Source organism: Esox lucius, chromosome 8, assembly GCF_011004845.1.
Source record: "Esox lucius isolate fEsoLuc1 chromosome 8, fEsoLuc1.pri, whole genome shotgun sequence".
Classification (NCBI taxonomy): Eukaryota; Metazoa; Chordata; class Actinopteri; order Esociformes; family Esocidae; genus Esox; species Esox lucius.
The window spans coordinates 11,162,524-11,179,911 of record NC_047576.1 but is presented as its reverse complement, the minus strand read 5'-3'; the positions used below and the strand labels follow the sequence as shown (position 1 = coordinate 11,179,911).

General features: G+C 42.5%; 1 protein-coding gene across 1 annotated transcript in view; it reads left to right on the top strand.

Moving 5' to 3' along the window:
* Positions 1 to 17,388, top strand: part of ncanb (neurocan b) — a 143,113-nt gene that overhangs the window by 108,246 nt on the left and 17,479 nt on the right. The window contains exon 11 of the mRNA XM_010871573.3: positions 6,140 to 6,253. Within this exon, the coding sequence (XP_010869875.2) occupies positions 6,140 to 6,253 (114 nt within the window). The remainder of the gene's footprint in view (positions 1 to 6,139; positions 6,254 to 17,388) is intronic.

Here is a 17,388-nt window from a genome sequence, read left to right as displayed (position 1 = left end):
AGACTGGATCTGTAGGGCTGAGTGCAGATCCAGACTGATTCTTTAGGGCTGATGGCAGGTCCTCCAGACCGGTTCTATAGAGCTGATGGTGACTAATCTGGACTGGTTCTACAGAACTGATGACTGATCCTGACAGTCTTTGTTCTCTCACTAATGCTTAAGGAAAGACCAGGTTTTGTTTCACGTTCAGTTAATTCAGTTAAACTTTATGATTGAAATTGGACTAAATACTCTAGTTATGTAGGTATAGAAGCATGGATTAGACAAGACTGGCGGCTGAACCTTGCTCTCCTCCTGCTCCAGTCCTTTCCTGTCTTGAAATATATTTCCTTGTCTGGCATTTCTAGGTTTGCAGACCCGTATCGACACACCATCCGGTCAAAGAGGTGTTGGCACATAGTTTCCCGCCCTGGTTCTTCCGTAGCTCTGTTATTCCTAAACAAGATCTCAGCCTTCTAGCTGATTTGCGCTACCATGCAGCAGTTTGTGTGTGTGGGTGTGTGTCCGTGCATGCTTCATCTTACTGCAACCTTGTGTAAGCCTTAGCTTAGCTGTTGTTTCACATAGGCACTCAGCGGCTGTATATTCTGTGTTGTGAAGTGTTGAATAGAGCCTTGCTATGCTCTGCTGAAGCATAAGGTCATTAACAAGGACCTGTTGAGTACAAATAATCCAATTAGCAGGACCGTATCTCTCTTTCATTCCTCCTCTATCTCTCCTCCTTTTCTCTATTTTACTCTCTCTTTCCGCTGTGTCTTCTTTGTCCTCCACATCTTCCATCTGACAATCCCACTTCTCTGAACAATTCATAAAGTACTTTTCCATGAAAAGGCCAGACTATTCACATTTTGCCAAAGCAATTATGGAAGAGACTATCAACAGCAATAGGACATTGTGTGTTTCTCTGAAAGAGGGTCATTTATCCTTCAAATGTTATATTGTAATAAAATAAATTTAGGAGAGAAGGATGCCACTGAATTTCAATGTACCCTTTCAAACTGTCATTATGTTTTGCTGGCAGACAGCTGCATGTTGGACTCTCTTAAGACAATGTTTGCAGGCTTTTTAAATGGACTGTCATTATCACCCAGTTTTAAGTGGTTTAACAATCATTGAGAATGGCTTTGTAATAATCCTTTCAAGATGCTTTCAAGTAAATTGGCCTCAATGAGTGTTAAGGCCAACAAATGTGATCTAGAGATGTCATCTAGCTTAATAGTGTCATCTTAGTTTTCATTTATGCTGCCTTGTCAGCGAGGTGGTGGTTGTTGAGGACAGGTTATTTCCTGGTGTGGTTAACCTTGCCATTGGGAGTAGTGCCTGTTCTTTCAACAAAAGGGTACCTCTTTAGGTGAATGCTAACGTGAAGATTGTGGAAACCTAGGTGGATACTAAACTAATGACTGTCAATGCATGGCAGAGCATAGAGTGTCCATTTGTCTGTGACAGGGCTAAAGATTGAACAGAGATAGAGAGAGAGTGGGAGAGAGAGAAAGAGAGAGAGAGAGAGAGAGAGAGATGGCAGAAGAAAGAAAATATGCCTGGGGAACTTTTTTTAATGCCAGTCTCTGTCATTGACCATGATATTGATCCTTTCTCTGCTTCCTTTATTAGATTATACTCAATGGACTCTGACTCTGGGCCCAGTGGAGAATATTGTTGATTGCGTCTGAGGTCTCATTTATAAAAGAGGGAGCTGTTTACTTTTTATTTGGCTTCAAGTTCACATATGCCGTGGCCACGACTGGAATTGAAAGCATAAATCTTGCCATGTTGAAGTGGGGTAAAAAAAAACACTCTCAAACTGGCAATAGCAAAACAGTAGGCTGGTCTGACTCCATTCCTGCATACAGAAACAGTTGAGTGGTCTGACTCTATTCACATACAGAAACAGTAGGCTGCTTTGACTCCATTCCTTCATACAGAAACAGTAGGCTGGTCTGACTCCATTCCCTGCATACAGAAACAGTTGAGTGGTCTGACTCTATTCACATACAGAAACAGTAGGCTGGTCTGACACTATTCCTTCATACAAAAAAACGGTAGGCTGGTCCGACTATTCCTGCAAAGAGAAACAGTAGGCTGGTCTGACTCTATTCCTGCATACAGAAACAGTAGGCTGGTCTGACTCTATTCCTGCATACAGAAACAGTAGGCTTGTCTGACTCCAATCCTGCATACAGAAACAGTAGGCTGGTCTGACTCTATTCCTGCATACAAAAATAGTAGTCTGACTCTATTCCTGCATACAGAAACAGTAGGCTGGTCTGACTCTATTCCTGCATACAGAAACAGTAGGCTGGTCTGACTCCATTCCTGCATACAGAAACACTAGGCTGGTCTGACTCCATTCTTGCATAAAGAAACAGTAGGCTGTTTTAATTCTATTCCTATATACAGAAACAGTAAGTTGGTCTGACTTGTACTGCATACAGAAACAGTAGTCTGACTCCATCCCTGCATACAGGAACAGTAGTCTGACTCCATTCCTGCATACCGAAACAGTAGACTGGTCAGACTCCATTCTTGCATACAGAACCAGTAGGCTGGTCTGACTTGTGCTGCATACTGAAACCACCGTTACAGAGAAACAGGGTGGAAGGTTGACCAATGACTCCATTCCTGCATACAGAAACAGTAGACTGGTCAGACTCCATTCCTGCATACAGAAACAGTAGACTGGTCAGACTCCATTCTTGCATACAGAAACAGTAGGCTGGTCTGACTTGTGCTGCATACTGAAACTACCGTTACAGAGAAACAGGGTGGAAGGTTGACCAATGACTCCATTCCTGCATACAGAAACAGTAGGCTGGTCTGACTCCATTCCTGCATACAGAAACAGTAGGCTGCTTTGACTCTATTCCTGCATACAGAAACAGTACGTTGGTCTGGTTTGTGCTGTATACAGAAATAGTAGTCTGACTCCATTCCTGCATACGGAAACAGTAGACTGGTCAGACTTGTGCTGCATACTGAAACAGTAGTCTGACTCTATTCCTGCATACAGAAACAGTAGGCTGGTCTGACTCCATTCCTGCATACAGAAACAGTAGGCTGCTTTGACTCTATTCCTGCATACAGAAACAGTAGGCTGCTTTGACTCCATTCCTTCATACAGAAACAGTAGACTGGTCTGACTTGTGCTGCATACAGAAACAGTAGTCTGACTCCATTCCTGCATACAGAAACAGTAGATTGGTCTGACTCCATTCTTACATACAGGTCTGACTCCATCCCACCCCCCCACCCCCCCCCCCCCCAGCCCACCTTCCTTCATTCTCAGGCATTTTCACACCCATCTCAAATGGGTTTAGACTGCACAGTGGTCAGCAGTTCACCAGTCCATTTCATATCACCTCTTCTTCTCCACTTCTCAGCTGATGAATGACCCTCAGCATCCCTCACCTGCTGCTCCACGGGCCCTTGGGGACAGATTGGGCTTACAGGCCAGCCTGTGTTGTGTTTTTGTGGGGAGGTAGCCAGACAAAGCAGGGCAGAAGTCCCCCTCCACCACCTGCCCGGCTACAGTTTATCGACAGTTAGCCAGCTGGGCTGGGAGGACCCTGAGTGGCCAGCCTCAGTTCTGCTCTCCTTTGTTATGTCTGGAACGGGAGGAGAGGACGAGGAGGGTGGGAGGACGGGAAGGAGGGAAAACACTGCCTACACCAGGACCTGCAGCAATATGGTCCCTCTTTTCGGCTTTGCCGAGCCAACTTCATTACCTTATAGACCCTGTACAAATAGGCACTTTGCTCCATGAACTGTACATTCTTCGAAATAGTCTGCTGAATGATGACTGATAGGAAGAGGAGTTTAGATCTACAAGAGGAACGGGGGGTGAAATTCTGAAGACATTCTCTAGGGTGTCAGATGATGTATTATAATATAATTAGTGTTTTCACTTATGTATTTCAACTCTTCTGCACTCCACAGTAACTCTCCTGATTGCCAGAGTAATTCAGGAGAGCTAGAGGTCCCAGCTGGTAGCTGTGCCACAGAACAATTAGAGCCCGAGTCAGTGTCTCAGTACTTGTCTTTATGAGCACTGTACTAATCTCCCCTTCCTGATTTGTTGTTTCATCGTCCAGACGCGGCGGGCTGCCTCCAGTGTGGATTCAGACTAACTCTTGTGTCTCTCTCTACTTTGATAACCACCAAAAGCTGCCTTTATCTGACACACTTCGCCTCGCCATCAAATCCTCCTAATCCAACCTGAGGACTCAACATCTTCCTCCCTCTTCCACTCTCGGAGAGGACTATAAAACATGTTCTCCCTCCCAGGGCCCCCAGGGACACATTCAGATGTACCGAGGGCAAAGGATGCTGGGATGCCAGCTGTGGTTTTAATGATTGTGCCCTCAGGCCTCAGATCAGCCGTGAGAGAAATATAGTTACTTTTTTGCACAATGAAGAGATCCATGGCCTCTAAACGCCTCTGCAATTTTTTTTCGCGTCTGTGTCTGTGCTTGCATGAACGCGCACGCAGGTTCTTGAGTAATGCACCTCATCCTATCCATCTAACGATGGGATGCGGAATCAGTGCCTTTTATTACAATTAATGACAACCAGTCGGTGTTTCCCTGAAAAGTGAGGTCCTTATTGTGTCTCTGGTTGGAAGACTGACTTAAGATGACCTCAGTCATTTAGAAACATTTGCAGAAAGCTAACAGGCCTTTCTTACAATATACTGCATGTGTTTTACATTGTTTTGCCTAGTATGTGCAGATCAAAAAGTACAGAATCACCAGCCTAAGGCCGTAGAATTGACCTCAGAGGAATTCCAACCCACAAACTTGGTATGGGTAGTGTGAGCCAAAAAAGATCACTGCATTGCCATGTACAATACAACACTGTCAAATACAAGACATGACTGCCATCAGTAGTAGTAACCAAAACTGGCTACCATATAATGTGAACAGAGGCAATGTCTTTCAAAATGGAGCAGGATAAACAGCAAGGAAGTTGAGTAAATCAAATAGCCCCAAGACAGGGTCAAAGCTACAAACTGAGCTGATGCGAACTATCACAAGTACATCTTTGTTTATACCGCAGGCTTCTACCGGGCCAAAACTCTACACAGTGTGGGTGCAATATCAGTGGCCAATGAGCAACGGTCCATGTGCCTGGACAATGTAGGGAAACATATCCATGTTTGCATCCATATCCATGTTTGCAGCACACCTCACTGAGTTCTTAAATTAATTTGCACAGTATAATTTTAGGTTTGGGATTGAGGAATAGTTTTGGGCCAATCCCTGATTCCTGACACGTAATCTGTCCCCATAATCTTGTTTCATTAAGGAGGTGGAAGGTCAATGACCGCCATCCCCATGGGTATGTCACCCTCTTACAGCGCATGGAGAAGCCATGTCCTGACATCACTGGTGACCAATCTCATATGGATTTGCCATGCCAAAAGACTTTTCCCACAGTGCATTGCAAATTAAAATATTCACTGTGACAAGATACCATGGCCAAATGCCGAAGACATTAGTGTGGTGTGTGCTAAACTTTGACATTTCTTTCACTTCTTTCTCATAGTATTTGTTACAGTTGAGTAGACTAAAACCCATGTTGCAATAAACGTTTTCTTTCATCAATGATTGTAGAAGATGTCATAATCACACCTGATTATGGGATCAAAATTATGGAAATTATTTTTCTGTCAGTTGTGATGTGTGATGGACCGCAAGAGTTTTACCTTATATGAACAGTGAAACAAACTAACAGTTTGCCTTTAGCACTTTAGCACTTTGCCTTGAAACATGTGTCTTACATTGTTTTTGTTGGACTAATTGATTGTATCAATGACTAAATGTTGATAATTGCATTATATATATTTTTTATGACTCAACCAATGTACATATTATACTTCACAAAGAACTTTGTTTGAGTCAATGATTGTGGTAAAAGATACTTACAAACCAAATAAAAGCTAAATATGTTGTTTTGTGTGATCAGTTTGGGGATTTTTACTTACAGTTGTGAAAAATCACATCATACTGCTGATAATTGTCCCAAAGCGACTAGACAGGATATAACAGACAAGTCCAGGTGGTCCCAGTCTGTGTCACCTTTCTTTCATTCAGTGCCAAATGAACAGAACCCGTGCTTGTTTCTCTATTTCCCCTGACAGACATTGATGACTGCCAGTCCAACCCGTGTCAAAACGGAGGCACCTGCATCGATGAGATCAACTCCTTTGTTTGCCTGTGTCTGCCCAGCTACAGCGGGGCCACATGTGAGAAAGGTAAGGTGCCGCCTGACCCACATCACAGAGAGAATTATTTCAACTGCATCAGCACCGCACCTTACCACAGAACACCTGCTCTCAGCTGGAATCCCTCAAAGACAAAGTGGGTATGAATGGCAGCTTGGCCAATTCAAAATCCAGAAAATGTTTCGGGGCCTCTATTACATGAAAGCATACCTGTGAATGATAGACTCCCAGCCACATAATCCTCACACATAATTGTCTGGGAAACGCAGAGACTTTCTTTGTAACATTGAAATATATACAGAGCAAAGGAGGAGAAAAGAGAGAACAATGACATAAATTATATGTTGCACGCTTGGTTTGAAAATAGAGCTGGACATTGGACTCATTCCGTAGATATGCTATAGGATAGAATTAGTTCACTCAAACTGACATGGTTAGAGGTTCCACGTCCCTTCTTTTCATTGTAAATGATATTAATGTTGCATGTACCAACACAGTGGAAGGCCAAATCTCTGATGCCCTTTCTACCTCACCTCTACACCTTCAGTATGTCTCCTAACAGAACACCTCTCAAACATTCTTGTCTTTGTCATTTAATTTCCTAATATAAAAATTGATTAGGACTTTGGTTAATACCCAAGCTACACAAGCCTAGCTAGAGTTGACAGTGGAGATAATTAACTTGCTACATTTTTGTGTAGCTATATTTACATTACACCTCAATCCATGAATTCGTGACTATTGTATATGCCAGTGAGCTACAAGGGTAGAACTGTAATTCAATATTTTATAAAATACTTTTCTATATATAAATGAAGTGTTTGAACCAGAGTTTCCTTGGTGAATGACACAAATGGAAAGATACAGCCAAACAAAGTTAAACTTTACAGACACACAAGAGACAGAACAAGAAAGAGAAGGTGAAGTGATAGGAGAGAAAAATAGAATATATTGTAGCCTAGACATTTCAATCATGCTCAAACTTTCTTACATCTGTGGAAACTTAGGGGACCGCTATAGAATTAGCCAGTTGACTGAAATAGTGTGAGTCATAATCCCGTAAAACCGAGCAAGAAAAGCAGCTCTTTGACTTATTTCACCATTCATTTCTTCCATCTGGGATTTTCAGATCCACTTCTAATAAGGACTGTGTTATGGCGTACACCAGTTGTTTTGATGAATGTCTGAATATCTATAGTGAATACTGGATTATTGGAATACTGACAAAAGCGTGTGGCTTCAAAACCCATTGTTGTGTTGACAAATCATTACCCATCATATTATTCTCGTAGTCTTCGGGTGCGAAATGCTGACTACACCAGTACTACACAGTCATTCTGCTACTTCCCTGGTAGTGAGTACTGGTCGTATTTAGGGTTAGCCTACTATAACTGTCAAAACTGCTTGCAGTGTCATTTTCTGTTCTGGCAAATGTCAATATATAAATTATAATGCTTTTCTGATTCTGTATTATTGGTGATAGGCTGCTACAGCCGACCACTGAACAACCACCAGGCATTGTAATTTTAGGAAATAAATATTAACTAAACATAAGTTGCGTACTAACAAACTAAACAGACACTGTATAGTGATCGTTATCTGAAATGACAACTCATGCATGGATTGTGTCCTTCAGGACAATGACCTAATAAGGTTTAACTTAACCCATACTGACATTATGCACTCAATATTTCATTATGTATCTTATAATGGGGTTTTTGTCACCAAATTATGTTGCACATGTATATAGTAGTGTATTTCACTGAATATTTGAATGCCTTTTTGTTGTGTTTTTACTTTCTGTCTGGACTCTAGGAAGAGTAATGGCTGCCTAGCAACATACTAAAATACCAACAAGAGAGTAAGAGCATGTAATGTGTGTGTGTGTGTGTGTGTGTGTGTGTGTAGGCTAATCAGTTATACTGTATGTGTGAAGGGTTGAGGCCCATTGAGTCAGAGTGTGTGTGTGTGTTTGTGTGTGAGTGTATGCGTGCATGCATGTGATTGCTCTGCTGGTGTGAGACCCACCTCTTACTCAGGACCTCCCATCCAATCAGTGCCCTACACCACGCATCCCTCACAAGTCCACCAGAACCACAGCACTAATACAGATGAGGCTGAGGACTGGCTTCTCCCCTTAAACACCCACACCCACACACCGCCTGATGGTGCAGCATGGAGTCTGCTGTGTGACTGTCTTCATGGTTGAATCAGAGCAGCCTGTGAGCAGACTGGGAGGACGGGGCGCTGACAACACCTCGCAAATACATGATTCATCCCTGAAGGGACGACATTACAATTGTTCAAATACCATGAGGAAGTTTGGAAGATACTTTACAATACTATAAAGAACTCTCAGGAACGCTAACCTGGTAGTTTATCTGATAATATCCCTTTAAATGTAAAGCAGTCAATCTCTTTACCATAAGTGGATTGGCCTACAGCCATCCCTATTATGTTCAACTTTAACCTTCTCCCTCTCCTATGTAATTTATGGTCCAAGGCCTTCTGCCTGATGCTTTCTCATCCTCACAGCTCCTCAGCCTCTTTTCATGCTCCTCGCTTCCCATCTCCTCCACCTCGCTCCTCGTTTTCAAAAACCCTCCAGACAGTTTCCATGGAGACCACAGATGAGAGTCAATATGTTTCCTCCAAACTGGTCCAATGACCATGTCCCTTGTCCCTCTGCTGTAGACCTGTATGCTCACTGAGACAGCCTATCAGGTATCCATAAAACTACCTACTAATGCTACCTAGCAAACTGTTAGCCTTTCCAGTTGAGGCCTCACATCTATCTCATGCAGCACATTTTCCTCTACTATCAATCTAATGTCAGTGTGGCCACCAGAGTATCAGCCAGTCAGACAAGGTGGCCGTCGGAGTACCAGCCAATCAGACAGTGGCTGTCAAACAGTGTATCAGTCAGTCTGTCTCCTTGTGGAAAGTCCCAGTCACACGGCTGACTTCTGGTGTTATTTGGTGTTCACACACGCACAAACACAGACCTAGACATGTACACACACACACATACATCTGACACACATACACACATGCACGTATGAACTCAAATAAACACACATATACTGATTATCCTGGTATTTCTCCCTCACACAGTCTGGATTGATGTTTCTACCTTCGCAAACCCTTCCATATCCAAAGCATTTCCCTGTTCACTGCCTTCTTTAAAAGAATCTAAGAGCTCCTTCACCAACAGACAGGCACACTGAGCACCCCAAGGCATTTCCTCTGTCTTCAGTCTATGGGATTACTGACAGTCCTCACAGTTCCTACCTGCCAAATGGCTGGAGTGCTGAAGTACTAGTTCTAACAAACATAGACAGAGTTTGAGAAACAACCACGTAATCCTCAGGAGATAAATCACAGCTACTCCAGAACAAATAAGTAGACAAATTGAATACAAAGCCTGTTAAAGCATTGTGTTCCATCTAATTAATCCAGGCTTGTGGTTGGGGACTGACTCATTGCTGCCTTTATCTCTAGGAAGAATGCTTCCTTCTTGTGTGTAGCTTTAACTCAGAGCCCTTAATGAAGAATGCTACTGCTTTGCTAAAGTCTCGTTATTCCGCCTGCTTGGCTACTTGTCCATACTTCGCATAAGTATTCAATGTTGTGGAGGTGCGAGCGAGAAGAGTGTTGTGTAATAAATGTGTTAAATCCCCCTGTGCTGTGGTATTGGCAGTAGAGATTAATGCAAGGCCAACTGCAACTCAATGAGGATGAGAGGAGGATGTTGTGGTGGAGAACACAACACATTCACAGGCCGAATTACCACATCAGATCCACTCCTACCTACCTTTTCCCTTTCCATTTTTGCTCTCTCTCTCTCCACCTCTTGCTCTTTTTTCTCCCTTTATCTCTCTATCTCTCTTCCCCCTTCTTGTTTCACCTCACTCCGTTCCTGTAGATGGTACACACAGTATATCAATGATAAAGCATGCGAGTGTAATTCCTTACGCCCCTGCATGCACCGCAACACTTTTTTACGTGGCAGCAGTTTATGACTGAGCATAGACATACGCGTGTAGTCAGTAGTTCTTTCTGAAGGGCTGAAGTAAGCAGCTTTAGCTCACTGCTACGTTCGGGTCTTTACTGCATCATTGAACTCAGAGCAGCACTATGCCATTGGTTGAACAGCGGTGCTTCTTTATTTCTCTGTACAACACAAAACATTCTTTGGTCCCACTGAACCTGAGCCTGGGGTTGGTGACGTGCGTGGTGTTGTGTTTTAAAACAGGCATCTCCATGAACAGCCTGGGGCCATTGAGCCACTGTGGGCCTTATGCAAACCATGACTCAGCGTAATCCATGAGGAAAGCAGACAAATTAATTTGGGTCCTCCTCTGGGTCTTTATAGACCATTAATGCTAATGAAGATGTATGTTTTATAATAACTCAAGTCGAGAGGAATGTGAGCGGGAAACATGGAGCAGATTGAGTGGGCTTCAACTCTTTGTTGTCTCTCAATACTCAGACATGTCTAAACCAACCACCCTCCATCCTCTGAGCTCAGTCCACCTCTCGGGAGCCTTGCATCTGCACAAGCAACATGGCGCTAAGAAAATTATCGCAGTTTTCAGGCAACTTGGCAGAGACTAGTCAACCAGAATAATAAAATGCCGTCAAATGACTCTGGCTACAGCTTTCAGTCCATATGCTCTTGCATGTCTCTGTTTGCCAAGTCTGTTCTGTTCTGTTCCAGGGAAAAAAGCCTGTCTTTCCTTTGTGCGTCAGCGTAGGAAACAGCATTGATTCTCATTCAACATGCTTCATTAGGGATGTGTTCCAGGAGCTATCCACATCATCTCCTGTCAGAGTGAGCCTTAATGTGCCTGGCAGAGGAAGAGAGAGGAGGGATTGGAGTGTGGAAGGCAGGAAAGGTGACGGGTGGTGCAGGTGCCTGGAAGAGCGTGGCAGCAGGAAGACGAGACGTGGGAAGCGGTCCTGACATTGGGAAGCACTGCTTCACTCCCTGCCTCAGCTCCGGCACGTCAACACACGCACCTGACTTGAATATTGCTCACATCCTCCCTGACCCAATCAGCGGTGGTTGATATAGCCTTGGTTTGGCCCCTGCAGAGCCCCTGTGGAGCCATTAGAATGTGGTAATCCGGTATTGTGCAGGCTGAGAGGTGTAGAGTGTTGAGGCCCCAGCCCGCTCTCCTCTAATGGTCTCCCCAGTGGACTTGGGACTGTAAACCCAGGCTCTATCTGCCGCCGAAAGAGTTCCTGGCGGGCCTACAGATAACAGTGCTCCACTCCTGACGGCCTGAGCAAGCAGCTGCTGGCTGAGAGGAGGAGCAGATATACATCTACCTTGGGAGATAGTTAATACTACTTCTCCACACGTATAGCCATACATTTAGTCTGGAAAGGGTTGCCCCGTTTTCAGGCTGACACCTGGTTGTGTGTGTGTGTGTGTGTGTGTGTGTGTGTGAATGTGAATGTGTGTGCGCGCGTTTTTGTGTATGCATGTGTGTGTTTTGTTCTCTTCCGCACTCCACCAACAGCTTGGCGGTAAATGTCATGCGTTTAGGTAATTAGGTGGAATGAGTCTGCCAGGGATCAGATAGAATCAGTCATTTCCAGCCTGTATGCCATCAAACTGATGGTGATGCTTAGCCCATCAGACTCTTGGACACAGAGTTGGTGATTGCCATAACAACCCCTGTTCTGTCTCCACGCTCCCATCCTCTCCCTAGCAAAGAGCTGTCAGTGTTCAGAGAGAGAAGGGTGTGTGTTTTTCAGGCTTGGGGGGTTAGGAAGGCAGGCAGCACATGGTGTCTAATCATCAGAGGACTTAAAAACCCTGCACAGAAATATCACATGATGACATAAGCAAATGACTGAAACACTCAGCTGGAAGCGGTTGCCCTTTTATTTTCTGACCCGATGCTCATCCGCTGCTCATCCGCTGCTCTGAATATCAACGACAGAAATGTACCCAAGGAGAACAAAAATGGGTGAAGAAACAGATCAGAGTCACTGTGTGATTGACACTTGTATTGGCTGGCATTAAGACTTCCATCGCCAGAGGAACTCGGTTAAGACAGAGTCTTAATATCTCCTTAAACTTCCTTTTGAGCCGGGCCTGCCTGTCTGTTTTGCCAGACTGTCTGTCTGCCTGTCTGTTTGCCTGTCTGTCTGTCATGGATGGATGTTTTTTTCACTTTGCAATATGTTGATGTTTTGGAAACGTCTACGGAGCAATAGACATCACACAAAAGGATCTTTTGAGTACTGTGTCTTTGGTGGATGTGTGAGTCTCTTTGGTGGATGTGTTGTCTCTGATGGGTGTGTGAGTGTCTTTGGTGGGCAGGGATGGGCAGTATTTATGATGTATTTCAAATATGTATTTCAAATACAATATAGGATTTTGTAATTTGTGTTTGATAGGGTTGATGAAAATTGCCTCATTTTTTTGGATCAAAATACTTAAGTGTTTTGTATTTTGTCGTTTAGAAATACTGTAAAATAATTTGTGAGAAGATTTCATGATGACATCATACAAATGCTGCCTCCAATTAGTGCCTACTCAATAATTTACCCAGACTTGTTGAAATCAGAACAGAAAATGGATCCATACCTGAAAAAGACGGTCAAGTTGATAAACGTGTAGGTTGCCAGCTTTCCATCGATTTTTAGCATACATTGATAACATTTTTAACAGTTAATGTTAAGTTTTGGTGTTTTAGTAGCCTATGCTAAATTGTATCCCTATTTACGTAATGCTCTAGCTAACTATTTGACTCGAGTAGTACCCCTCAGTTAACGTTAGCTTGCTACTTTCAGCCTATGTTAAAGGAATAGTTTGTCCAAAAATCATATTTCAGTGAAAGTCCACTTACCCCGAGTTGTTACTTCAGGCACATAGTAATTTTTTTAAACAATACACAATTCAGCTCTGTCTCAGTCAGTAATTAGTGTTTGTAGGATCGTACAACAGTATATATTATGTCTGACTCTGAATACGAGCAGGAAGAAAACATTTCGGGGGATAGAGCCTTTCTTGTTCTAGCCATAATACACAGATGATGAATTAACCGAATAGAAGCTTGGACAGCAGCTAAAGGGGGCGATAGTGAACAGGTTAATCCCCAACCCTTGCCCAGAATATCCAGAGGCAATGTGTACTTTGTGTATTATAACATAGCAATCGTAAGTATTACTTACAATCTGTAAGTAATACTTTGAATGAGTTGAACTGGGTCACGATCCTATGCAGTAAAATGATTCTCGCAAACTTTGTATATCCCGCTGACAACTCAGGTGAGGCGGAGGTATTGTCCCAATTGCAGAGCAGGTAGAATTTTATTTCAACTCAAGATCCACGATTAGGCAGAGTGATCAGATGTGAACAGGCAGAAGTCGACTAGTCGATACAAACAAAGGAAATCCAGAAGTTCAAAGTTTATTAATCAAATTCTCAGAATAACACAGTGTCATCCTGCACAATGAAATTCTTGTGACATGGCACATGACATCTATGTAGTAAGAATTAAGAAACATATAAAGCAAAAATATAGCAAAAAATATAACAATAATATGCATAACCGTGAAAACTATCAGCAATTTTAAAAAGAGTAGAATGAGGAATATGAACAATATGGGTAGAAGTGTTTAATATTTTTGATAACAAGTACAGCAATAATATACAGTACATACAGTGGGGAGAACAAGTATTTGATACACTGCCGATTTTGCAGGTTTTCCCACTTACAAAGCATGTAGAAGTCTGTAATTTTTATCATAGGTACTCAATTGTGGGTGATGGAATCTAAAACAAAAACCAGAAAATCACATTGTATGATTTTTAAGTAAATAATTTGCATTTTATTGCATGACATAAGTATTTGATACATCAGAAAAGCAGAACTTAATATTTGGTACAGAAACCTTTGTTTGCAATTACAGAGATCATACGTTTCCTGTAGTTCTTGACCAGGTTTGCACACACTGCAGCAAGGATTTTGGCCCACTCCTCCATACAGACCTTCTCCAGATCCTTCAGGTTTTGGGGCTGTCGCTGGGCAATACGGACTTTCAGCTCCATACAAAGATTTTCTATTGGGTTCAGGTCTGGCAAGGCCACTCCAGGACCTTGAGATGCTTCTTACGGAGCCACTCCTTAGTTGCCCTGGCTGTGTGTTTCGGGTCATTGTCATGCTGGAATACCCAGCCACGACCCATCTTCAATGCTCTTACAGTGGGAAGAAGGTTGTTGGCCAAGATCTTGCGATACATGGCCCCATCTATCCTCCCCTCAATACGGTGCAGTCGTCCTGTCCCCTTTGCAGAAAAGCATCCCTAAAGAATGATGTTTCCACCTCCATGCTTCACGGTTGGGATGGTGTTCTTGGGGTTGTACTCATCCTTCTTCTTCCTCTAAACACGACAAGTGGTGTTTGCAATTTTTGTCTCATCAGACCACATGACCTTCACCCATTCCTCCTCTGGATCATCCAGATGGTCATTGGGAAACTTCAGACGGGCCTGGACATGCGCTGGCTTGAGCAGGGGGACCTTGCGTGCGCTGCAGGATTTTAATCCATGACGGCGTAGTGTGTTACTTATGGTTTTCTTTGAGACTGTGGTCCCAGCTCTCTTCAGGTCATTGACCAGGTCCTGCCGTGTAGTTCTGGGCTGATCCCTCACCTTCCTCATGATCATTGATGTCCCACAAGGTGAGATCTTGCATGGAGCCCCAGACCGAGGGAGATTGACCGTCATCTTGAACTTCTTCCATTTTCTAATAATTGCGCCAACAGTTGTTGCCTTCTCACCAAGCTGCTTGCCTATTGTCCTGTAGCCCATCCCAGCCTTGTGCAGGTCTACAAGTTTATCCCTGATGTCCTTACACAGCTCTCTGGTCTTGGCCATTGTGGAGAGGTTGGAGTCTGTTTGATTGAGTGTGTGGACAGGTGTCTTTTATACAGGTAACGAGTTCAAACAGGGGCAGTTAATACAGGTAATGAGTGGAGAACAGGAGGGCTTCTTAAAGAAAAACGAACAGGTCTGTGAGAGCCTGAATTCTTACTGGTTGGTAGGTGATCAAATACTTATGTCATGCAATAAAATTCAAATTAATTATTTAAAAATCATACAATGTGATTTTCTGGATTTTTGTTTTAGATTATATCTCTCGCAGTTGAAGTGTACCTATGATAAAAATTACAGACCTCTACATGCTTTGTAAGTAGGAAAACCTGCAAAATCGGCAGTGTATCAAATATTTGTTCTCCCCACTGTAAGTGAGACTGTTTTGGTAGAACTTTTGAACTGTTTTGGAATACCTGGTCTGTAGTATTCTCTATTGTAATATTCTCTATTGGAGTTTGAGTACATTTTCTTACTACACTATTAATGTGTATATTTTGAGGCTCTCAATAGATTCAGTGGTTGGAGTTGGGTTAAAACTCCTTGACAAGTTCTGTTGCTACTTCCTGATTACTTTTCTGGCTACATTTAAAAACATATTGATCATTTAATAATTGTTGACAGTGCTTGTTTGTTTTCAACTTTCAAATAGGTGTCAAATGATAAATAAATTATTGATTGCTAAATGATTGTACCCTAATTGAAGTAGCTGTTTAGTAGGATCATGATTTTGCATACCATTTCATGAATGACTGCCTGACACATCATTTATTAATATATTTATGAATAACAATCAAATGATTAATTCATTACAAAATAGTTGCACTGAATAAAGTTGCCATTAGTTGCCTTCTTATGAATGACTTGTTTGTCATGGAGTCAGTGTTACTGATGCATAGTAGGCCCTTCATCGCCAAACACCAATAAACTAAATTAGGATACAATTATGAGTCATTAGCAAACTGTTAGTTAAACATTAAACTGTTGCTTACTTTAAAACTAACCTTCATCTGGGTGTTCACAGTGATATGTGAATATTCGTTTTGTTAACTGGTTGCATACGTCAGATTTATCGCATGACTCATTAAGCAGAGAAAAGCTGTTGCTATCAAACATTGTCTACTTAATCCACTGAGTACTGGTGAAGGGATAAATCTAATAGACTGATAGATGGAATCAACTGAGTCAGAGTACTGGTGAAGGGATAGATCTAATAGACTGATAGATGGAATCAACTGAGTCAGTGTACTGGTGAAGGGATAGATCTAATAGACTGATAGATGGAATCAACTGAGTCAGTGTACTGGTGAAGGGATAGATCTAATAGACTGATAGATGGAATCAACTGAGTCAGTGTACTGGTGAAGGGACAGATCTAATAGACTGATAGATGGAATCAACTGAGTCAGTGTACTGGTGAAGGGACAGATCTAATAGACTGATAGATGGAATCAACTGAGTCAGTGTACTGGTGAAGGGACAGATCTAATAGACTGATAGATGGAAGGTTTTTGAAGTGATTTCATTTCATACAGTAGTTTATTTTGATACATGGTGTGGCTGCTGTATTTTGTAGTTTATTTTGATACACCTAAAATTAAGGTATTTTTTTACAGTACATTTTGATGTATCTTTGCCCAACTCTGTTGGTGGGTGTGTTGAGTCTTTGGTGGGTGTGTTGTCTCTTTGGTGGGTGTGTGAGTCTCCAAGGCTCTTAACTCTCTTGTAGAGGCCAAACAAACTGGGCACAGTGACAGGTGAAGCACGAAACCTGTGGTTTCAGTCTGTACATTCTGTATACTTGTGCGAGTGTGCCTGCATACTAGCGTGTGGTTTGCGTGTTGCATAGCCCGCAGTGTGTTCTTTCTTCTTTTTCCAGTAGCCAGCAACTATGGGGTGAGAACAAATCGTCAAAATGTCGACATTTCGACAAGGATGCATTTATCGACAAATTAATCTAATTTTAGAAAGTTACAAACTAAATCTGCGCTATTGATAATGACCGGTTATCAATTAAGACAAAAACTTGGCTAACGGCCAAGTACAGGAAATTATCACTGCTAGCGAAAACATAAGTGCATCCGGGTACCATCTGTACGGGCTGAACGGGTTTTCTCGGCTGTGGGCCTGGTTATCAAAAGACTACGTACTTGTCTACTCCCGTTGACATGCAAATTTTTCTAAACAAGAATTAATGATCATAATAATAATATGGACTTCTTTATATTTTTGTTCAAATCTTGCAACTATGGATGCGCTTGCCAGAATCA